The sequence below is a fragment of the Agelaius phoeniceus genome, chromosome 18 (assembly GCF_051311805.1).
Source record: "Agelaius phoeniceus isolate bAgePho1 chromosome 18, bAgePho1.hap1, whole genome shotgun sequence".
Lineage (NCBI taxonomy): Eukaryota > Metazoa > Chordata > Aves > Passeriformes > Icteridae > Agelaius > Agelaius phoeniceus.
Window position 1 is genome coordinate 12,192,121 of NC_135282.1, and position 23,797 is coordinate 12,215,917.

The window sequence follows — 23,797 nt, forward strand, 5'->3', positions numbered from 1 at the left end:
GACCTCTGAGGCTGGTAAGAATCACTCTTCCATAATACTTTTCCCCAAAAAAGTCGGGATATAACAACAAAGGTGACAGAGCAAGAAGCATGTTTGATTTTCCAGAACAATACCAAGTGTCAGCTATGCCACAGGAAGACATCTGACAGTGTTAATTATCACAGTTTTGTCAAAACTGGCCTTAAATAATTATAGAACTATGGTCTTTGACCAGTTGTAGAAGCTTCTCTGTTTTTTCTGTGCTTTTTTTTTCTTTTAATAGCCTTTTGTGTGGTCATAGATGGCCCAGGGCAGTTTATCCATTGTCTGCTGTGTAACAGCCTTCTTTCATTCAGATATATTCAATATTATCTGAAAAGTTGAGTTCTGTTTCTTTATTTCTTCATTGACAAGCTCATGTTAAATTACAGTTTTTGTGATATTTTAGTGAGCCTGCTGCAAAAAAAGGAACCTTAATTCTAAAGACAACACTTAGTTGAATCAATTAATTAATTAGTCTTCAGAGATGTAGGTAAATTGATCTGTTGATGAGACATCAAGAAATTTCTTCTATAAAAAGAAATTTCTTCCAATAAAGAGCAGCAGGTTGGGTGGATGCTTGTATAGATCAATGCTCTGGTTTAACACAATCAGAAATCTTGAAAGACTGAACAGAACCAGTTTGAACTTTTGCCATGATGTAATTTAAGCTTGTTCTTGATTTCCTTTTTGCTCCTGAGCCTGGCTCTCCCTGTGTGTGAGTTGCAAAGTGGATACTGATTGTGGTAGCTCAGTTGTGTGTCACAGAATCACAGAATGAACTGGATTGGAAAAGTCCTTTGAGAACATCAAGTCCAGCCTGTGATGTGACCCAGCAGCTCCTCATCAGCTGAACCATGGCACATTCAGGACAGGGACTCCACCACTGTGGGAATCAGACAAACAGAAACTTCCACAGACACTAAAGGGTTTGATCTGCAGCCTTAGAAAAAGGTTGGATTGATGTAAAAATACAACACAGAGACATTAAGCAGAAAAATCATAAACTTATGCTTCTATAGTTGTAAGAATGTGCCTTAAGTAAGTGAGAAACTGCACTGATAAGGTGGTGAAGGGTTTATAATGTAGGGGTGAGGTTGTATGGAATAAGCTGAGAGTTTAGAAGTTACAATAGAAGCATCTGTGTGCCTGTGAGACAGAAGCTTATTGGACAAAAGTACCCTCAGTAGAAGTAAGCAAGTAGAAGTAAGTAGAGGTGATAGGTTAGAAAAGCAAAATAAACCTTGTGGCATCTATTCATTGGGCTAGAAAGTTCTGTATTGTCTTGTAACAAGGAACTTGTCACCATTTTGATCTATGGCTGATTGCTTGCTCCTCTAAAATCTCATGACTTCTGAGACTGATGTTTGTCTGAGCAATAAATCCTTCTTAGCCCAGCTGTGGTCCCATCCCTGCATTAAAAGCTGTGACAATGATACACCACCTCCCTGGCAGACAGTTCCAGTGCTCAGTCTCTCTTTCAGTGAAGAATTCTTTTCTGATGTTCAGTCTAAACTTCCCCTGGCCCAACTTGTGTCCTCTCATTGTGTCAGTTGTTGCCTGGGAGAAGAGACCAACCCTCCCTGGCTACAGCCTCCTGTCAGGGGCTTGTACAAGGTCACCCCTGACCCTTCTTTTTCCATGCTAAACAACCCCAGCTCCCTCAGGAGCTCCCAGGACTCACGGTTCCTCACAGGACTTGTGTTCCAAGCCCCTCACCAGCCTTGTTTCCCTTCTCTGGACACACCCCAGCCCCTAAATGTCCTTCCCAAACTGAGGGCCCCAGGGCTGGACACAGCACTGAGGGTGCAGAATCACTGCCCTGCTCCTGCTGCCCACACCATTCCTTGTAGCTCCAATTTCAATTTACCTGCCTGCCCTGGTAGACTTTGGTGCCACATTCGATAAATGGGACTAAAATGGGCAAAGCTGATGGTTTTGTGCACAGGGGGCTGGGGGAGGATCAGTCTGGGAGCTGTTTGAACCCATCCTTGTTCCTTCCTCCCTTCTGCTGCAGCCCCTTCCTTGCAGGTGCTGTGGGGTTGTTGGTGTTGGATTATGACCTTTTCTGACCCAGAAATGGGGCAGCTGAGAGGTGTTTTAAAAACTTTTATTCCATTTTCAGTCTCATGAGAAGGGTGAGGCAATACAGATGTTATAATTCACACCATCACAATCAGAAGCCAACTGTTTCCTAACTGCAATACACTGTAAGTGTTTCTTGGCCTATCAGCTTTAGCCACACCATGCTGTAGATGCCTTAAAGCCAAACATCTAAAATTACACCTTGTGGGTCCCACCACAATGCATCTTTCATAGTTCTATTTCTCCAAAGTATCCAGTCTTATTTGTGAGCTCATCCTTTTAAACTTGTTTCTAGTTCCATTCCTCTCTCAGCAATGTCTGTCCTATTCCATGGCATTTCTAAGTCAGCATTTCTTATCTCGAGGTTTGCATACAGATGCACACTGTGTGGGCCTTCTGTCAGGTTTTGAGTATTCTCTACAAATCAATTTCCCACATTTCCCCCTCTCTCTCGAACAGAAAAAACTTTGATGGCTTTGTTTATTGTTTGCTGTGCACAGTGAAGTGTGCAAAGCACTATCACTAACATTGTCACTGTAACAAGCAATTATTTTGTAAAATTTTTATTAGTTAAGGTGTAAAACTATGTTTTAAACAAGTCATCTAACTATGATCTATCCTCTGTTTTCATTTGATTTGTGAAATGATTTAGTTTTTGAAGTTGTTTGTGGATGGACTCTGAATGGTCAGACAAATTTATACAACACAATCCTTCAAATTTTATATAACTATGATTATGTACACAGTTTGCATACAGTTCCATACTATGCTGTGGCATTCACATTCTCTGAACAGAGAGAGTCATCATTTTCTCTCCCAGGATTTTTCCTGTTTGTTTCTGATGGACTCTGAATGGTTAGATAAATTTATACAACACAATCCTTCAAATTTTATATAACTATGATTATGTGCACAGTTTGCATACAGATCCATACTATGCTGTGGCATTCACATTCTCTGAACAGAGAGAGACATTATTTTCTCTCCTAAGATTTTTTCCTGGAGAAGCACGGAGAGAAGAAGAGAAAACAATTCTTATCTCTCCACCTAAGCCTTCCATCAAGTTGTAAAAATTCTCTATTACTCATTTCCCAGGTGGGTGATGTCTGCCCTTGCTTTGCAGGTACAGCTCAGGGGAGGTGAAGCTGTGGGACACCCGCACCTGGGACTACAGAGCCCCTGTGCTGGCAGCAGTGCCAGGCCCTGGAGGGGCTGGAGCCCTGCCACACGTCTGCTTTGTGAGGATCAACAGCTCCCTGGCCGTGGCTGCCCACGAGGACGGTGAGCAAGCACAACTCTCCTCCCTATTAAAACAACAGCAAAAAAAAAAGAAAAGGCTTTACAAAAATGAAGCAGCTGTGCTCAGCTTTTTGTGTGTCTGTAATCCTGTGTATCCACACACACGCACACGCTTGCTTTTATGTGAGAAAGTTGGCCAATAACCCTAAATGCATTAGGAGGCATTGGAACATAGCACCCATTAAAGCTGAGCTTTAATTCCTACTGGAGCTGCTGCACAAAGCTTGAGTGCCAGGCTGTAGTCCAGCCAAGCTATCTTAAGCAAATAACTTGTTTTGCTATAAAAATATTAAATATACTTCCACCAGCCTTCTCCTCTGGCCAAAACTCCCTTGGGGTAGTGTGGAGCTTTGTTATGGGGATGGTGGTAAACTTGGATGGCTGATTAATCCCCATCCCTCTTGCTCTTGGCATGGTGTGTGGATGCACTGAAGTGTTGGTTTGCAGTGCTGGGTTGTTGTTATATACTTGGATTTAAAGAAATGAAAGCTTTCACCTAATATTTAGTGAAACCCTCATAAAATCCTGGTTGTGTGCATTGTTTTAAATATCCTTAGAGGGTTTCTCTAATGGACAACAAGGGCCAGAGACCAACATTTTCTGGATGTGGGAACAGCAATTAAAAAAGTCAGGTTTGGACAGTACCGGCCGACTGGGATCCTAAACTGAGGGGCTCAGGCAGAACCCAACTCCCATCATCTTTAAAGTGTAAAATTTGATACTTAAAATGTCTCTTGGGTATAAAGAAAGAATATTTGTAAGTCTAGAGAGCTTTGTACACCTACTGTCTTTGATCCTGGTGTATCTACAGGTGAAAACAAAACAGAAGGTGGATAATCCAAACACAATCCCTAATCCATACTTTTATTTTAGAAGTAAATTAAATGCTTTATGTGTTTTAAGATTCTCAGCATCCTTAGCTGTTTTTCTAGCCTGGATCATGCCAGGATGGTTTTCTGTGGGTAAAAATTGTTAATAGGCAACATTTTCTGACACCAGCAAATCTGGTGTTAATTGTTATTATTTACTGGAGTCATAGGAAATTATAACACAGGTTTAAGTGCTGGCTTTTTTTCCAGTGTTCCAAACAACGACTAGCAGAGGGTCTTTTGTTTGTTTTCCAGTTTCCCACTGACTAATCTAATAATTTGTCTGGGTTTTTTTGCCTGTCATATCCCTTGCTGTCAGTGCTGTGACTGAACTAGTTTGCATAAAGCTCGGCGTCTTTTATTCTTTTGGGTAGAGATTTTAATAGGCTCTGTGATATGGCAGTTACTCTGATTTGAGAAGCCTTGGTCAGAATAGATTAGTTTCTATGGGAATAGGGAAATAAAAAGACCCATTTTAGCAGTGTTTACTAACTGCAAGCCGAAAGCACATATTTACAGTTTGCTGGAGAGAGTTATTTTAAATTTTGGGGAGGGAGCGGACGGCTTTGAAGATAATGTGTTTGATTGTTCTTTGTTGTACTTTTCCAGCTCCCTTTCCTCTTTGTTTGTAAGTTTGACTAACCCAGAGGAACCATCTGCTCGTGTTGGAGGTGGTGCTGTCAGGCAGTCTAGACTTCCCTGGCGAATCCCTGGCTGGCCCCGACACCATCGGCTGCTCCCGGTCCCGCAGGGCTCCCGTGGTGCTGGCCCTGCTTCCCCATCCCAGGGAAGGGCTGGCAGGCACTGCCTGCCCTGCTCTGCTCCTCAGCTCCTTCCCCAGGCACACCAAGGACACAGGGATGTCCTCCTGGGATGCTCTGTCCAAAGTGGGTTGACACTCCATGGTGGCCCTGGAGGAAAGTGGGATTGTGATTCCTGATGGTGCCAGCCTCGGGCTGCAGGGACAGGGAGAGGAGGGAGGAGTGGATGAGGAGCAAATGAAGTTCCCTGTGCCCGTGCCAGCGCTCAGTGGGGGCACTGGATGTACACCTGGGGCAACGGGACTTGGCAACTCGAGCCACAGTTGTGATTTTTGAATTCCAACCCACTGGCCTCATATTTCTTCTGCCTTGTTTCCTATTGTCAGCACTGGCAGTGCTCCAGTTTGATTTTACCACTAATTGTGTTGCACGTTACCGAACTGAAATGAATCAAATCAAAATGCTTTTCCTGGAGCATTAGATAAAGCAGGCGAGGGTTCTGGGTAATGAGCAGATGCTGCTAATGCAGGGACAGGAGAGGCCTTGCCAGGACTCCATCTGCTCCATGCTTGCCTGCCTTTGGCTGGGAGCCACAGCTTTTGGGAAACAGCAGTCTGCTTCAGCCATGCCTCTCCCCCCTGCGCTCTGGAGTTGCATGGTTTGACTGGCAAACAATGTGCAGCAACAGGAGAACAGAACTTTTTCCTGCTGTCCTTTAAATGCCACGGCCACCCTGCTGCAGGCACGGTGGGGAACACGGCCCTGCTGCCCTGCTTGTACCCCCTCAGGCCCACTGTGAGGAGCTGGTGGCCTTCCCAAGCTGCAGGGGAAGCATGGGAGGGTGGTTGCTGCAGGGATCAGAGGTGCTCCTGCCTGCTGCAGCCTCCAGGAGGGGAATTTTGGCAGTGCTGCTTTTTGGATTTCTGTGCCCTTGTCCTTTCGGATGCCCCTAAAGCTGCCTGGGGGTGTTGTCCCTTCTGTACCCTCTTTGTAGAGTGATGGGTTTGGTGTCCCTAAATGCCAGGACGTGCTCTAAGACAGCAGGAGCATTCCAGGCTGGCTGGAGTGAAGGAAAAAATGCCAGAAGAAAACTGCAGGAGCAGGGGCTGCAATGCTTATTCCCATTGGTGGCTGTGGGTGCAGATCTCTTGGTTTGGGTGAGTGAAGTGTGATTTCCCATCCCATTCCCCACACTGGGAGGGAAACAGGGTCTGTGCCTTCTCTTAGGGACTGTCCAGGGATGTTGTTGTGTGGAAATCCCTGGAAGAGGGATGGTGGAGGTAAAATCTGGGAACATTTGGTGGGAACTGGTGTGGTAATGGTAGTGTGAGGGAAAGGCTCTTGCCACTTAGGTCTGATCTCTCACTCTTTGTACCCTCAGGACCTGCTGGAAGTGAAAATTAAATGTAAAATGTTGGTTAATGAACTTCAAGTATCTACTAAGGTTAAATTAGTGTTTACTAACACACAACTAGAAATGTTTTTGGGAAAAACTCAAAAAATTCACAGCAACAAGTTTTGATACTTCAGGCTGGTGCTCATTTCCACCCATACTTTCCTTATATTGGTTGTATTTCATAGAGATATGATATAGCTGAAAATTATAAGGAAATAAATTCATGTTCTCACTTTGAAGCAAAAAAACCCTACCTGTATGGAGCCTGTGGAGAATCGCAGAGTAGCCTGAGCTGGAAGGGACCCACAAGGATCATCAAGTCCAAGGGTTTTCAAAAGGTGAAATAGAGTTTTATTTTGTTTAAATCGAGGTGGCAAGACCACAGCTCTGAAACAGGACAAGCACCATGGAGATGATGTGAATTCAGCACCTTCTGGCCTTCCCAGGCTGTTGTGTTTAGAAGCTGAAGGGAATGAGCTTGTAAACCATGAGCACGTTTGGATTCCCTGCTCCAGCACAGACAAAATTCTGGGGTTTTAAATATTTTTTTTTTCAAATAATGCACATATAGATTGCTTTACACCTCTTCCAAAGCTGGCAGCAGCCACCAGCTGACAGCAAATGCTGGTTTTAATGTGGAAGAGCTGATGCAAAGGGTCTTTAGGATCTGAGCTGGGATCTTCCATACCCACATGCAAGCTCCCCAAACAGGCAGCTCAGGTGGGCAGTGCCAGCTGTGCCCAGCTCAGGAGGGGCTCAGACAGGCTCTGTGACACTGCCAGGCACAGCCAGCATAATATTTACAAATGAGATTTAACACTGTTTGCTCTGTGGTTGTGCTGCCTTGCCCTGTCGGAGGATTAGGGGATTTTAAAGGAAAAAAAGATACTTGGGTTTGTTTAATTTTGTAGCAAATGCATTGCCTGTAATAGCAGGGAAAAACCTGTGTGAAAACAGATGTAACAGCTGCTTTTGCAGGATGTCTTTTGTGCTGCCAGCACTGCTGGTGGAGAGAGAGGAGCCTCCAGCCTCCCACCTTTGACACAGCAAGAGCTGGGCAGGGCTGGTGATGCTCCCAAAATGTGGAGTTGAGTCAGGATCAGCACTGCACTCTGAGGCACTGCAGCCTCCTGCTCAATGTTCTCTCCAAGTACTTCCCAGTCTGGAGTCAATGGCAGTAAATGGACCTTTCATCAGGCCACAATTCAGAAATATATGGGTTGGGAGTTGAATTTTTTGTTAAATCTGGGGCAAAGTGATAAACGAGGCTGGTGCAGTGATTGTCACATTGAATATCAGCATTCCACCACCAGCAGCAGCTTCTTGCACTTCTTTTCATGAGCCAAGATGACTTTCCAGCTTGCTCATAATTTAAATAATTTTGGGGAGTTACTGTTAGAATTCAGTTGGAATAATCACAATTATGGTGCAGATTTTAGCGTGCTGTGAAACCGCTGCTTATAATTTTCATTTTGTCACCTTCTAACACTTAGTAAGGTTTCAGTATTATAAAAAATAACAAAGATAACATATGGCTGCAACCTTAACTTCACCTCAGCAGAGGAATTGCTGTGGAAATGAGGTGCTGGGCAGTGCTGGAGGCAGGAAGACAGACTGTGGAGAGCAGTGATCTCATCTGCACTGCTAAATCTTTGCCTGATTTTTTTTAGTGCCACACTAATAACCTGAACTGGAATGCTGTGGGATTTTTTGCTCTTACCCAAACGTGATTGACTGCTGCAAGGACTTGCACACCCATAAATACCTTTTGTTGTTTCTGCAGTGAAATGCAGAATATTCTGAGCAGCACTTTCAGCCCTCATAGCAGCTTTACCTATTTATAAATCCAGTGGAGTGTTTACTTTTTCTGTTTTCCTTCTGTCCCGATCCTTGTGGATCATTTCCATTCATTCTTTGAACTCTCCAGGTTACTCTTTACTTTGTGCTCCTTCATCACATGTGAATTTGTGACCTTACAAGTCCCTTTTTTTTTAAGGTTTCCAGGAATGTTTTGCCCGTATCATGTATCATTATATGGGCAATACAATGCACATATCTGTGTTTGTACACTCTGTGTTTGCCTGGTTAAAATCTTTTCTTTTGGACAGATTTTGTCATGTTTGAGATGCAATAACAACAATAATAGTAATAATAGTAATGATAGTAATAGTAGTAGTAGTAGTAATAATAATAATCATAATAATTAGTGCCTCGTTGCCCAAAATTAGAGAGCAGAACCCTGAGCTCTGGGTTTCTCAGTTTGCTCCTGTGGTCAGAATATTTAATTCTTTTTCCCAGAACTGTCATCCATTTAGATACTGTTAAACCCAGTGGAATGTTCATCACAGAGATGTGCAAACAAAAGCTTTCACTGAAAGCAAATCAGCCTTCTTTTTCCCCTTCATCAACCTGATATTTAATTGAGATACATTTTCTGCTGAACAAAAATTGAGAAAATTGGAGCAGCCTGGCAGCCAAATCCATGCTCTGACACAAAGTCCAGTTCTGACTCCCTGTGTCTGATAGCACTTTATCACTGATGGGGTTTTTCCTGGCCAAATCATCTCTCCTGGAGGTGAGGCCTCCCCATCCCTTTGCCTTGGGGAGCAGCAGCCCCAGCTCAGCCCTGCAGAGGGGCTGCAGCCCGTGCTGCCCACTTGGATTTGTTAACTGGGTTGAAGCTGTGTGCAACCAGTCTGTTTTGCAAACCCAGTTCAGCAGTTATTTACCTTTCAAGCAATTAACATAATTACCATTATGCTAAGAAGTCATTTTGGGAAGTTCTGCTCGGAGCCCTTACGGCTCCGTCGGGACAGTTTTAGTCGGGACTGATCTTTCTGATGGAAGCCTAATTGCAGTTTTGGCTTTGTGTAAACAAACAGAGGCGGCTAATTGTTTAGGCAAATAGCAGATTAATTTAAATATTCATCCCTAATAAAACAAAAATGGTCCCCATTATGGTACTCATTCCCACGGTGAGGAATATAAATATTCAGTGGGAGTGCCATTAGACAGGGATCTTAAGGATTATCTGCATTATTTCACATGGGTAGCACTTTCCAGATACCAAATAATCTTTACAAAAGCTACCATAAATCAATTTAAACTCATTTAGCTACCATTTCACTATGTGCAGTTTCATTACCACACTCTTGCTTCACCTCCTCTGGGACTGGGGAGGAGTGTTTGCAAACTGGCAGTGGTGCCCATCCACAGCTGTCTGTCAGGGCTTTTATGTCTCCTTCTGAAGGAAGAGCTGCCATTAATCATTTCATCATTAACGTGCTCCTCTGCAAGGGAGCCTTCTCCAGCCCTGCCTGTCATGCCTGAAGATTGCTTCTCAATTCAGTGCAAAGGTGGCCCAGAAGGCTCCAATTCCCTTCTGGTTCCCTCCTGATTGCCTCAGGTTGCTCTTACTCAGATTATGATGCTTTTAAATAGAGAACTGGGGAGCCAGCCTGGCAAAAATGCAATTACAAATATGTTTTCTTTTGACTTAGACTCCTTTGTCGTTAGGATTTGTATTCTTTAGCTTTTCTCTGTGTTCACCAGGGACAGGACCCAGGGCTGGAGCTGTGCTGGGAGGTTTAGGTGGAGCTCAGGGCAAGGTTCTTCCCCCAGAGGGTGCTGGCACTGCCCAGGCTGCCCAGGGAATGGGCACAGCCCCGAGGCTGCCAGAGCTCCAGGAGCCTTTGGGCAGCACTGCCAGGGATGGACAGGGTGGGATTGTTGGGGGTCTGGGCAGGATGATCCCTGTGGGTCCCTTCCAGCTCAGGAGATTCTGTGATTCTGTGACCATGCAGCAAAGTGACTTAAAATTGGAGTGTGGGCTCTTCCTCACTGGTTTTGGGGTAATTGAGAGCCTCTCTATAACAGAACAAAATTTCAGGTGTCTGTTTGCATCTCCAAACATGGAAATGTGAGAGAAGTCAAAGAGTCTTCCTCAAGGTAGCTGCTAATGTTATTGGACAGAAATTAGGAATTATGTACAGAGCAATAGAACCTGGAATCACAGAATCACAGATGGGTTTGGGTTGGAAGGGACCTTAAAGCACATCCCATTTCACCCCTGCCATGGCAGGGACACCTCCCACTGTCCCAGGCTGCTCCCAGCCCCAATGTCCAACCTGGCCTTGGGCACTGCCAGGGATCCAGGGGCAGCCCCAGCTGCTCTGGGCACCTGTGCCAGGGCCTGCCCACCCTCCTAGGGAACAATCCCTTCCCAATATCCCATCTATACATCCCCTCCCTCAGCTTCAGGCCAGAGCACATAAATTCTCCTGTGCACCCATGGCCAGAGGAACCAGAGCATCCTGAAGTTCAGCCGTCCTGCCCCCATCTCTCCCCAGTGTGTTCCTTTGTTGCAGCAGCTCCACTTGCAGCTGTTTAAAGGCTCGTTGAAGGTTGTGTCAGAGCTGAGCTAACCCCATTTCTCCTGTGCAGGCACTGTCAGTGTTTGGAGCCTGCTGCTGGGCCAGGAGCCCATCCATCACTTCCAGCACAACCAGCACCTCCAGGCACTGGCGCTGGCCCCGGGCGGCGCCGCCGTGGCCACGGCCTCCGGCTTCCAGGTCAGGCTGGAGAGCCCCGATGACAGAGGATTCTGGCAAACCCCAGGAACCTTTGAAATCCAGAAACTGGTGAGTCTGCAGGCTGCTCTGCTTCCTTACAGGAGCTCCTGCTCCACTAATTGATGTTGGTAGGGTTGGGATGGTTCTTATAAAAGTCTTACAGCCTGAGCTAGATCAGGGCGGTAGCAGCTCGAGGCTCTGACTTTGGAGCAGGTTCAGGGTGAGTCTTCCATCCCTGAAGAGCAAGGGTGAACTGCTGGCTTGAGCTAGGAGTGCAAATGAACACAAGTCCATATGGTGCAGGAGGTTGGCTGGGTTTTGGTTTTTTTTTTTTTTTTTTTTTTTTTTTTTTTTGTGGTTTTTTTTTTTTTTGGTTTTTTTTTAGTTTTTTTTCTTTTTTTTTTTTTGTCAACAGTAAACTAAGCTGGCTCATTTTGTAAATCAGTTTTCTCGCATAGAATTGGAGCTGAAACTCCAGGTCTCATTCCAGATCCACACTATCTGATTAATTCTGAGGCAGGATATTGCAGGCAGCCTAATAGTGTCACTTGTGAAGCTGTAACTACTCATGCAGCTTCTTTAGGTTGCACCTTCTGTCACTGAAGTTTTGAGAGTTGTAATTAAAACTCATTTTCTGAAGTTTTGTTTTGTCTCAGAGTATCAGCATTTGTTTGAAAGGGGAAGGAAGTGTGTGGGAATAATTGAGTCTTGCAGCCTCTCTCCTGTAGGAGGAAGTTGTGTAGTTAAAGGGTGTGAAGTGATTTAAACCCCTCCTGATTAATCCCCCCTCCAAAGCTCAGTCAGTCTTGTAGTTCAGAAATAAGCTTGATGCTTGGTCTTTGTGTGGAATTAATCCATAGCTGAGATGATTCAGGACACACACGACTAGTTTGTTCAGTTCAGCACATGCAAAAGAATTTTTGACTGTATTAAAATAAATTAAAATAAAAAATAAAATAAAAAGTCTGCTCTTTTCAGGTCAACTTCCTTAATCTGGTTCCAGATGTGAGGGGGAGCCCTGTGGCAGTGGCAGCTGCAGAGGACATTGTCTATCTCCTGAAAGCAGAAGCTCCTGGCAGGATTCTGCACTCAGTCTATGGCCAGCCTGTCACCTGCCTCGACGTGGCTGCTCACGAGGCTGCCTTTGGCATCAAAACCTTTGGCTGGTTATTGAATGAGCCCAACCAGGTATTGCCATTATTTTCTGAGAAGATTTTTATACCTTTGTAATTAAGGAGAAAAGAGTTCATGCTGAGGACTTCTTTCCCTGCTCTCCAGCTTTTGAGAGTAGAGAAAATTCAGTGCAATAATCTGATGCTGCTTTGTGTTCTTCTGTGGGCTGAAGTGAGGGATTACTGTTTAGCTGTGGGAAATGAATTTGTAGAGAATTTTTGAAGTTTGACACAAGGTTTACACAGTATGTGTATGTAAACTTTGAGATAGGAAATACAGACTTAGAAATACTATGGAATAAGATAGATATTGTTGAGAGAGAAATAGAACTATTTCTCTCTCAACAATAGAGAAATAGAGAAAATAGAGAAACAGAACTAGAAACAAGTTTCAAAGGATGGTTTTATAAATAAGATTAGATACTTTAGGGAAATAGAATTATGAAAAATGTATTGTAGTAAGATTTATGAAGGGTAATTTTAGATGATTAGTTTTAAGATTTACAGCATAGTGTGGTAAAAATTAATAAGTCAAAAACCACTTATACTATATTGTAATTAAGAAATAATTAGCTTCTAATTGTGGTAGTGTAAATTATAATATCTGTATTGTCTCACCCTTCACAAGAGACTAAAAATAGAATAGAAGTTTTTAAAACACCTCTCAGTTGCCCCATCTCTGGGTCAGAAGAAAGCATAATCTGACATTCAGCCAGCTGGGTTCCCTTGCACCCTCTGCTCCTCAGCAAGGAGCTCAGTCTGTGCTGCATCAATGGCATCAGGGGGAACTCATCTCAAAAATCCCACCTAAAAACCCCAGTAGACGACCCAAAATCCCAAACCATCCCTCAGCCTCTCTTGTGAGGGATCCTGAGCAGTGTCAGGCAAATGAGCACCCTGAGGAGGAGGGTGCTTTTTGTGCTGTGCTCTTGAGTATTTGGCCAAAGTGTGAGGAGATTTTGGTGTTTCCAGATGCCTTGGGAAGAGTTCCTGTCCCTTTCCTGCACCTTGCCTCCCTTTTCCAGTCCCTGGTTTAATTCCATTTTTGTGTTACACTGGGGCTGTCAGCAGTGAGGGAAGGAGCAGGAGTGGAGCACCCACTGCAGACCACTGTGATCTGGAGTGTAAAAATGCAGGATTTCCCTGGGCAAGTGACTGGAATGGGAAAGCTTTATTTAGGGCTTCCTCTGTAAGGGATAAATGTGTTCAGCTGCATCTCATCCCCCATAAACCCCCCATAAATACCTGGGGGGCTGAGATGCTGCGAGTTGTGCTGTCTTTATTCATTCCTCTGCTGTCCTAACTCAGCTCTTTTCCCTCCAGAGGTGGGAGGGCAGGAGGTGAAATTGCCTCATTTGGGGGCATTACCCCAGTGATCACTTTTGTGCCTCGTAAAGAACAGAGAAACTCTCAGGTTTCTGTGATTGAGATGATCCCTGAGGTGTTAGAAAGTCTCTTTTTCCCAGCCCCATGACCAAAGAAGTTGAGATTCCTGGGTTCTGCTTTTCAAGGTTGTTATTTTCTCTTATCTGTTACATTCTTTCTCTGTCCAGCAGGTTGGGTTGTGGCATAGTCCCTGCCCTTGGGGTGGTGTTGGCTTTTTATACTACAAACAAATATACTTTATTTACAATAATTTCCCAATACCTATCACCTATGTTAGACAGTCTGTCTCTACTCTAAACCAATCCAAAAGTGTCATCATCACAGCAGAAGATGGAGGACAAGAAGAAGGAGAAGAAGGACAGGACACACCCAGATTCCTCCATCTTGCTTCTTGAACCCCCATTCTAAATCCCCAAAATTCTACTTTTTCACCCTGTGACAAATTCACCATCATTCTACTCAAACTCTTGTGGCTTGTAAATCTTCACACAAAGCTGGGAATTGTTTCCATGGGCTAAAATCGAAGGCACAGGTGTTTGTGACTCTGTTCCAAGGTCTCTGAGGCCCTTGCCAGGGTCTGGAATCACCCAGGGCAGCCAGAGGAATGTCCTGGGTCCTGACAAGAAACTTCCCCAGGTCCAAATGGTGCTCAGCAAAGCTGGACATTGTCACAGACATGTTTTATGAAAAATCCTTTCCTTAGGAATTTTTCTCCTGAGAAGCTGAGAGGCCTCAGGAACAAAATGTAAATAATAATTATCTGCTGCTGTGGAATGCAACAGGTGCATATGGGATTGGTCCATGTTGGTTGGTTCTAATTAATGGCCAATCACAGCCCAGCTGCCTTGGACTCTCAGTTGGACACAAGCTTTTGTTATCATTCTTTTCCTTCTTTGCAAACCTTCTGAAGAAATCCTTTCTTCTATTCTTTTAGTATAGTTTTAATATAATATATATAATAAAATAATAAATCAGGCTTTTGAAACATGGAGTCAAATTCTCATCTCTTCCCTCGTCCAGAGACCCCTGTGAACACCACCACAGGACATCTTTCCTCATTTAGTCCTGAGCTCCCTGGCTCTTGCTGGCAGATTGCATTAAACCTGCTGCATCCTAATCAGGGAGATGGGCCCAGACAGCCAGGGGGTGTGACAAGGACACTGCCTTGGCACTGCTGCTCCAGCTGACATCACGCCGGAAATTAATTACTGATGGCTCTTATGCTAACGAGCGGCCCCGCGCAGACGTGCAGGGACTCTGCAGTGGCTGATTACACTGGGCCCACGGGGACAGCCTGGCTTTGGGAGAGCTCCCCAGCCTGGAAATGCCATCCTGGAGGATTCCAGCCCCCCTGGCTGCTGCCTGTGTTCCTCCCCACTTCGGGGTTTTCTTTGTTTTCCTCCTGGTTATTATTTTCCTTCTGGCAATCCCTGCCTAGTAACCTGCTTCCTGATCAAAACACTTAGGGAAACCATCTTTTTCCTCCCTCTCTCTCTTTTTATAAAATCATTTTCTAATTTTAGCCACGTTTGACAGCAGAGCTGAGATCTGAGGCATAAATTTTCTGGGAACTTTTATGTTGGAGAGGAGGAAAACATCAAATCCGTGGCCTAGACTTGGCTCCTGTCAGATGAGAGACACCCGTGCAGGAGGGAGGAGAAAACAGAAATGCTTCTTCCCTGAGAAGTTCAGCTTGCACTTTAGTAGCACCAGACAACCCAAATATGCTGCTGTTTCTTGAAAGTTCTTCTGCTCTAGTGCTCCTGGAACTCTTTTTTGAAGTTAAGCAATGAAAGATTTTGTTGTTTCAGCTCTTTTAACTTAACATGAAATCCCTTCAAGTCCAAATTCTGAGATCTGTGTTCCTATCTAGGCTTGTCTAGGGCTAATTAAATAGCCCAGCTAATGACCCATGGGGGAAATCCTTATTCCCAGGGCATCCAGGGGCCATTCCTTGAGGGATGATGTCAGGCCAGTGACAAATCCCCTGTGTCAGGCAGTTGGGAGCCCCCTGGTCCCAGAGCTGCTGTAGCACCACAAGGCTGGGCATTCACCTGTGGGGATTTTGGGTTTAAACACCATGGGGGAGATTAAATCCACAGATTGGCTTTGGTCCTCTTCAGGTCAGGATCTAAACCTCAAAAGGAGGCAGCAGGATAAATGTTAGGCTTGAGTTCATGTGGTTTCTGATGCAGTCTGGAGCTTTTCTCATAGCTGGTGCCTTTATAACCTTCCCTGAACCTGCTGTCAGGTAAGTCTGGTCTCCTACTATAGCTCAGGTGAGCTTTGTGGATTATTTCTATGAAATTTAGAGTTTTGTTGTTTGTAGAGATGAGGGGGAAAATCCTAAAACACAACTTTGTCAGATTCTGTTCAAAATTCTTAACATATTCTCGGGGATATGAGACAATGAACAAAGGAGAATTTGGGAGTTTTTCTACCAAAGAAGCTTCACACAGCATGCATGAGGATTTTTATTACAGATATTGTCAGGCACATTTCAGGTGAGGATTTTTATTACAGATATTGTCAGGCACATTTCAGGTGAGGATTTTTCTCACAGATATTGTCAGGCACATTTCAGGTGAGGATTTTTATTACAGATATTGTCAGGCACAGTTCAGGTGTGGATTTTTGTTGCAGATATTGTCAGGCACAGTTCAGGTGTGGATTTTTCTTACAGATATTGTCAGGCACAGTTCAGGTGAGGATTTTTGTTGCAGATATTGTCAGGCACAGTTCAGGTGAGGATTTTTGTTACAGATATTGTCAGGCACAGTTCAGGTGAGGATTTTTGTTACAGATATTGTCAGGCACAGTTCAGGTGAGGATTTTTGTTACAGATATTGTCAGGCACAGTTCAGGTGAGGATTTTTGTTACAGATATTGCCAGGCACAGTTCAGGTGAGGATTTTTATTACAAATATTGTCAGGCACAGTTCAGGTGAGGATTTTTCTCACAGATATTGTCAGGCACAGTTCAGGTGAGGATTTTTCTCACAGATATTGTCAGGCACAGTTCAGGTGAGGATTTTTCTCACAGATATTGTCAGGCACAGTTCAGGTGAGGATTTTTGTTGCAGATATTGTCAGGCACAGTTCAGGTGTGGGTTTGGTTGCTTTGTGCACAAACATGAACCTGATTCCAGGGCTGGTGGATGTGGAGGAGAGGAGGGGAGGGATGATTTTACAGCTTCCAGCTCTGAGGCAGAAGGCTGGATGTGCTGAGATCAGCTCTCTTGGGTGCTGCTTGGTCATGCTGCTGCTTTTACAGCTCTCTGGAGCTGATGATTGGCTTGAGGAAAGGTGTTCAACCTCACCTGGCTCCTCTCAGCAGCCAGTGAAACACTGCCTGGGTTTGCTCCTGGATTTCGTGTTTCCATGGAATTCTTCAGCTGCTTGGAAATGTGAGTGTGTCCAGTGGAATTAAGCAGTGATAGTGAGTGAAAACAAATTTGAAATCATAGAACCCCTGAGTGGTTTGGGTTGGAAGGGACCTTAAAGCCCACCCAGTGCCACCCCTGCCATGGCAGGGACACCTCCCACTGTCCCAGGCTGCTCCCAGCCCCAATGTCCAGCCTGGCCTTGGGCACTGCCAGGGATCCAGGGGCAGCCCCAGCTGCTCTGGACAACAGTAAATATTCCTTGAAGTTGAGTTTCATACTTTACAGTCATTTTTGGATGATTTATTTAGTTCATGACTGCTTTATGTGAGCTTTTACACCTTATTTTAACTAAAATCCTCCTAACTGAGAAGCTGCATTGTCTTTCCTGGTGTTGTCTCCAGTTCTCATGGAGTTCCAGAGAGTTCCATTTTTTAATCTTAGTTTTTCTTGTTTAAAAAATGTGGGGTTTTTCATTTCTGTTGGCCTCTCTGACCCTTGTAAAGAGCCCAATTTTCAGCAAATTCATCTTCATGAACTCTTGTTTTCATACCAGTAGAAGGGCAGGGCTTGCTGGTGTCTGAACAGATGGAACTTGCCCAAATGTCTCTCTTTGAGGAGCTGCAGGACTGCAGGGTGTTAGCAGATCTTTGGAGGTGTTGAAAGGTGTTTTAAATACCTTTTTATTTATAAGCTCTTTGGTACCATGTCAGAAAGGCAGAACTCTGTGAGGAACTGAATTATTGCAAGGAAAAGACACCAGCAGAGAGTCCAGAACTTTTTCTTGTCTAAATTTTGCATGATTTCTTGATCAAACGCTCTAAGTGATCAGGAATAATTTTGCAAGTTGAAATAAATAAAAGACTAAATAAATAATAAATAATAAATCAATCAATCCCTTTCTATTGGCTGACATTAAGGACATTCTGCTTTTTCCTCCCTGTGTGTGCTATAGTGTGAGTGCCTTAAAATTGGCACCGTGGCTGAGGTGGGTGCCTCAGGTTTGGAAAATACAGCTGCTGGGATGTGCCATGAATATTCCAGGTGATGAAACCAAGAGATTGAATTCAGTTTTTAAGGTTCTCCTTGCCTCCCTTCTCCATGGATGAAGGTTTCCCTCAGGTCAGGGAGCACCTGTCCCTGGGCTAGAGGGGTTTTTGAGTGTGTGGGTGGTTCAGTGGGTAAACACAACATCCTCCCCACGGGCCCTGCAGCTCTTAGCCCAGGCTCTGGGCACGAGTCAAACGAGCCTGGTGACCCCATTGCAGTCCTAGCAGACATCTGCCCACATCCCAGCCCATCCCAGGCTGGCAGAGCCCCGGGGGCTGGCAGTGCCCAGGGCTGCAGGTGCGTTGGCAGCGCCAGCGTGGAGCTTGGCTCCCCTGCTTGCCACCAGCCTGAAGCCTCACTCTGCAACTCCAGGCACAGGGAAACTTCAAAGGGAAAAGCAAACTGCACTTGTCTTTAGCTCTGTGTGTGACTTGTGCAGCAGGTGTTGGATGGGGAGGAGCAGGGAGCTGCTTTTCCTGCTGGATTTGCTGGGAGCTCTGTTGCTGCTTTTGGGTTTTCAGGCATTGCCCGGCGCATGCGTCTGCCAGGAAAAGTCACCTTTAGGATGGCATGAAAGTCAATTTTCCACATGCTCAGAGAAGCACTTGTGTTCCCAGCTCCTCACAATGACTTCTATCTGGCAAGAACTTGAAAAATAGTCTCTCTGGCTGATTGTCAAAAATTACATCATATTGGAGTAAACTGCTTTTAAATCAAACATCCATTATTCATGGATATTAACTGCTTTTTTATTTATTTATTTTTTTAACTGGCTGTTTTGTGTTTGATTTACTCTTTTTCTTCTTCTCTGATTGTCTGTCTGTCTCCTTCAGCTGCTCCTTTTAAATCTTAGCTCATCTTGAAATTTATGGAGCCAGAACACTTATCTGTGTGCACAAGTATCAGCGTGCTGACCTTGCATTTGTTAACAGTCAGATTGTTTTTGTTGTTGTTGCAGTGTTATGTGCCATATTTACAGTAGGCAATCCAATACATTTGCACAGGGAAACTGTGCCCCTGGGGCTTGTAAACTTTAAAAATATTCTTGTTTTCCACATCACTTTAGATATAAAATCCAAACTTGCAGCAGTGTGTACCATATGTTGTGTTTAATTTGATGAGTTCCCCCACAAATGCATATTCCTGCTTTTGTAGGTACCCTCTGGATCGGATGGGTTTGACCTGAGCAGAAACCAGGTCCCTTTTTGTTTATGGTGGACTTGGAATTTCACAGCCCCTTTTTCATTGGCAATATTTGTGTGTATTCAGGCAATGTTTTTTCCAATTGGCAGAGGGCTGGACAGAAGCAAAGGGGAGAAATATAATCTGAAAATAAATGTAAATTCTGTTCTCAGGCTTGCTGCTTGATCCTCTGCCACTCTGAGCAATTCAGTGTGGTTTTATTTTACTTGAAATGACAGAAACCTCAATCCTGGATGGTTCTTTCTGAAAAAGTGCTTCTGTAATGGATCCTGTGTGTTGTACAGTGAGGAGAAGGATGTAGGGTTTGAGTGTGGTTTTACAACGTGCTTTTTGCTGATATTTACGATCCTCCTTCCAATACTGCATCTAAATAAAAACCAAATTCAGAGAATAAGAATTATAAGAACCAACACACAGAGGGATTCACCCAGTTCTGAGACACAGCTCTGTCTCCAGCTGCCCCATGCTGTTCCTGTGGGCAGGAGGTGGGAATGGGCTGGAAAGGGAAAGGGAAAGGGAGGCAGGAATGGGCTGGGAAGGGAAAGGGAAAGGGGAAGCAGCTCTTCCCAGAGCAGGCGTGTGCTGGCTGCCATCCAGGACAGTGGGATGGACACCCCAGCTCTTGTTGAAAGTACCACAGGCTCTTTGATAACAAGTGCTCAGGGATTTGTTGTTTTAATGTTCTGTCCAAAAAAGACATCTCCAACAACACAGCATCCCAAAACACCTGCTGGGGTTTTGGCCACGCATGGAAGAGTTCCATCAGCAGCATTTCCTACAGTTCCTTGGTTTTTCTTGGAAGTGTCTCAAGCAGAGCGCATCGACCACGCTTGACCTCACTTAGCAGCGAGATGTAACAAAGCTCACAGCTCAGCTCTTCTGGCTCCAGAGCCTTTAATTCTTTGGGAATTCATTTCAGGCATCTTTCACGAGTTCTTGGACAGCATTTAAAGAGAGCTCCCTGTCCCCAGCACTCTGCAGTTCTGTGCAGAACAGTAACTTTGCCTTTTTTCCCGTGCCTGGGCTGGGTTCCTGGTGTGTCCCTCCCAGAGGAGCAGCCACAGGCTGAGCCCTGCCCAAGTCACCCAGCAAAGAGGGGAATTAGTCTAATGCACTGCCTTAACAAAGGGGAGACTATGAGCATGAATAATTAATACCCCCAGTCTGTGGCAGTGGGCTGAAATGAAGTCCCATTTGCTCAGCCTTATTAAAAGAGAGAGAGAGAGAGGGAGGGATGGTAAAGGTCGTTAAGGGACTTGTAACAGGGAAGGGATCGCCTCGGAGATGGATAATGTGTTTGCTAATCTCTGTGGTCTTTAACTAAACAGAATGCTGGAGGTGCTCTGGCTATTCCTGGCTTGTTGAATTATTAAGCATTCAGGGAGATTGCCTGGCTCTTGGCCAACAGCTTGGACTTTTCATTTGGCCAATGTTAATAGGTGACACTTTTTATTTGGGGCGTTGGATCCCGGTGCTGCCTGCACGGGGTCTTTAATGCTTTTCCTCCCTGAGGTCCCAGAGGGGCCAGGGCTGCTCATTAGTGTGTTATCCCAGGGTTCTTCATTTCACACCCAAATGCTCTTGGTTCACTTCCCTCAGTTCTGTACCTATTAGGTCACTGGGCTTGGGTGTCCATTATAGGATTATAAATACCTTTAAAAGGGTAATCCCTTTGCAGTGTGCATTATAGGATTATAAACCTCCCAGAGATCTTATGCTTTATCTGCCCTTTAACACACAGGCCCTTATTTCAAGTCCCTATTGACCAGGTATTTCCATTCTCTCTCCTTGGCCTTTGTAAGGAAAATCCTTCTTGCCTTGGGATATTACAGGAGAGCTCATCAGAGGTGTTCCAGCAACTTCAGAATTGTCATCAGTGTGCTTTTAAATCCCTGTCTCCAGGAAATTATTATTCAGACTTAAGCATCCTGAGTGCTTTTAGCTTCTTTACTTATCAATTGGTCAGGATAAGGGTTTGAAATTCATTTGCAGGTCATGAAACTGCTCAAGACAGGTTGAATTTCAAGATAGGCAGAACCTGGATACTGAAAATCACAGAGACTCTTCCAGTGATGGGGCTAATTGGTTAGAAAGACATTTGTGCATGATAAAATTTAAAATAAATTTAAATCAATAACAAGATTGATGGTTAAAATAAACAATCTTTAAAAGAATAGAGATGGGCATGAGAAGGAATTGAAGGGGGTAGGAGAAGATGATATAAGCTTTTCTTCCATTTTTGTGGGTGTGAACCCTTATTTTTTTTACAGATTCTTTGATGCAAACACTTTAAATTGCTGGCCACCCTCAAGTTATGTGAGGAGAAATAAGTTTTGGGTTTTTTTCCAGCTGCTGTTACCTGTGAGCTTTGCCACAGGGCTGCAGGCAGAGCAAATGCAACATGGAAAACGTTACATGGGAATCTTTCAGTGCAATTTTTCATTCCAGCCTTTCATGGCCGTGGCTGGATGTTCAAATATGTATCCTGTGTTTTAAAGCAGAGATGGGAGCTCTGGTCATTTAGATAAATTAATAGTTTATGGATGTTCACTGCAAATATCAGCCCCAGGGGACTTTTAAGAAAGCAGCTTTTGGCCCTCTCCCCTCTGGAGTTTTAACTTCCAGCTGGGAAGGGCCCAACTGGGAGCTGGAATGCATTGCTCCTGACCCTGTCAGTTCTTTCTTAAGCTGAATTCAGCAGTTTATTGTCTTTGTCTTTTGTTCCAAACTTTCCAAGGAGAAGTTTGGGTTGCCAGGCACAGATATTAATTTCCTTAGCACTGAGAACCCTTCGAGGTGCCTTTGCCAGAACATCATTATCTGTGGGTTTGGTTACTGAGCTGTTGGGAGCTGGGCTGAAGTGAGAACAGGCTGTAAACTGGTTTTTACCTCAAACACTAACATTGCCATGCAGTTTGTAGCAGCTTTTTCCTTGAGGTGGAAGCTTAAATTAATTTTAATTTAAATTTAACTTTTATGTCCTAGGTTTTCCAACAAAGGTCATCCTTGCTTTGGTTTTTTGGGTCTTAAGGATGAAAAATGCCATGTTTTTTGAGACAGCTTCACAAAGAACTAATTGGGAGATTATAAATCTTAGGAACACCTAAGGAAGTTGGATGTGTTAATCCTAATAGGGAGCTGCAATATGCCTGAATTTGCCTGGGAGAATGGCAGGTGGAGGAAACCTGCAAATTCTCTGTCTCTTTTTGCCCTGTTCCTTGAGATCTTTAAAGCTTCACTTTGGTTGCCCAGAGGCCTCCATCACAGAATGATCCTTTCCTGCTCTCTTAATTCACCTTTCAGAGCTCTGAAATGGCACAGATAGGAAATAAAAGGCCAGGCAGCATCAGTGCTGCTGTTCTGGCAAATGTTGAAATAATCCATCCAGATAGTGCCATATTTATTGAGCTGCATGTGGCTATAATCAGCAAATTAGAAGTAAAGAATATTGATGTGACGTTGACATGGCCATGCTGATGTTGCCATGGAAGCTGTGGGGTTTTTCTGGTGTTTTAAATACTATTAACTCTTCTCATGGTCACAAGGTTTCTTTTCATTTCAACAAGCAATACCGTGAAATTGAATCATGTTTATGAAGTTATATAAGGCCAGGTGCAGCACTGAGCTCCACTGGGCTTTGACCAGTGCGTTTTTCTGTTTCTAAAAATATTTGTTCTCCTAAATTGAAAGGCCCAAGCAGACAGATCAGATCTGGCCCCACAGGAAGGACAGCAAACGTGATTAAACTGATGGAGGAGAGGAGTGGGAACGGACAGGGAACAACTCGTGCTTCTCATCCAGGCTCTGCTTGAATCATCTCAGATGCTGCCTAAAATCAGAGTTGTTTTTCTGCCTTTCCCATCTGAGCTGCCACTTCAGATGTGACATTTCTGTGTGTGTATGTGTGAGGGCACCCAGGCTCTCAGTGTGTGCTCAGCTCTGCCCTGCAGTTCCTGCTGCACTTGACCAGATCTGCCTTCACTGTCCATCTGTCCAGACCTCCTCAGGGCTGCTGCTGTTTGCTTGTACTGCTCTCTCAAACACTAAAATTGATGAGGGAACCCTTTGCTTTTCCTGTAACCCCAAAGATGTCACCTGTCACCTGTGTGGTTTCCCTGAGAGCTGTGCCTGGCCATTCTGGGGGTGCATCCCTGCTTGTGGCTTGATCCCACTGGGAAACCTGAATTCCTGATTTCTGAGGGTGTCTGTGGTGGTGTTCACAGGGGTCCCAGGATGAGGGAAGAGATGAGAATGTTGACTCCATGTTTCAGAAGGCTTGATTTATTATTTTATGATATATATTATATTAAAACCATACTAAAATAATAGAAGAAAGGATTTCATCAGAAGGTTAGCTAAGAATAGAAAAAGAATGAATAACAAAGGCTTGTGACTGACCAAGCCAGTTTGGACAGCTGGGCTGTGATTGGCCATTAATTAGAAACAACCACATGAGTCCAATCCCAGATGCACCTGTTGCATTCCACAGCAGCAGATAACCATTGGTTACATTTTGTTCCTGAGGCCTCTCAGCTTCTGAGGAGAAAAAATCCTAAGGAAAGGATTTTTCAGAAAATATCATGGCTACAGGTGTCATTGCCTTT

At 44.4% G+C, this 23,797-nt stretch overlaps 1 protein-coding gene across 1 annotated transcript in view; it reads left to right on the forward strand.

The window, feature by feature from the left end:
• Positions 1-23,797, forward strand: part of FBXW8 (F-box and WD repeat domain containing 8) — a 62,984-nt gene that overhangs the window by 25,301 nt on the left and 13,886 nt on the right. Inside the window, exons 5-7 of the mRNA XM_054645566.2 lie at positions 3,227-3,384; positions 10,872-11,068; positions 11,978-12,187. Of these exons, the coding sequence (XP_054501541.2) occupies positions 3,227-3,384; positions 10,872-11,068; positions 11,978-12,187 (565 nt within the window). The remainder of the gene's footprint in view (positions 1-3,226; positions 3,385-10,871; positions 11,069-11,977; positions 12,188-23,797) is intronic.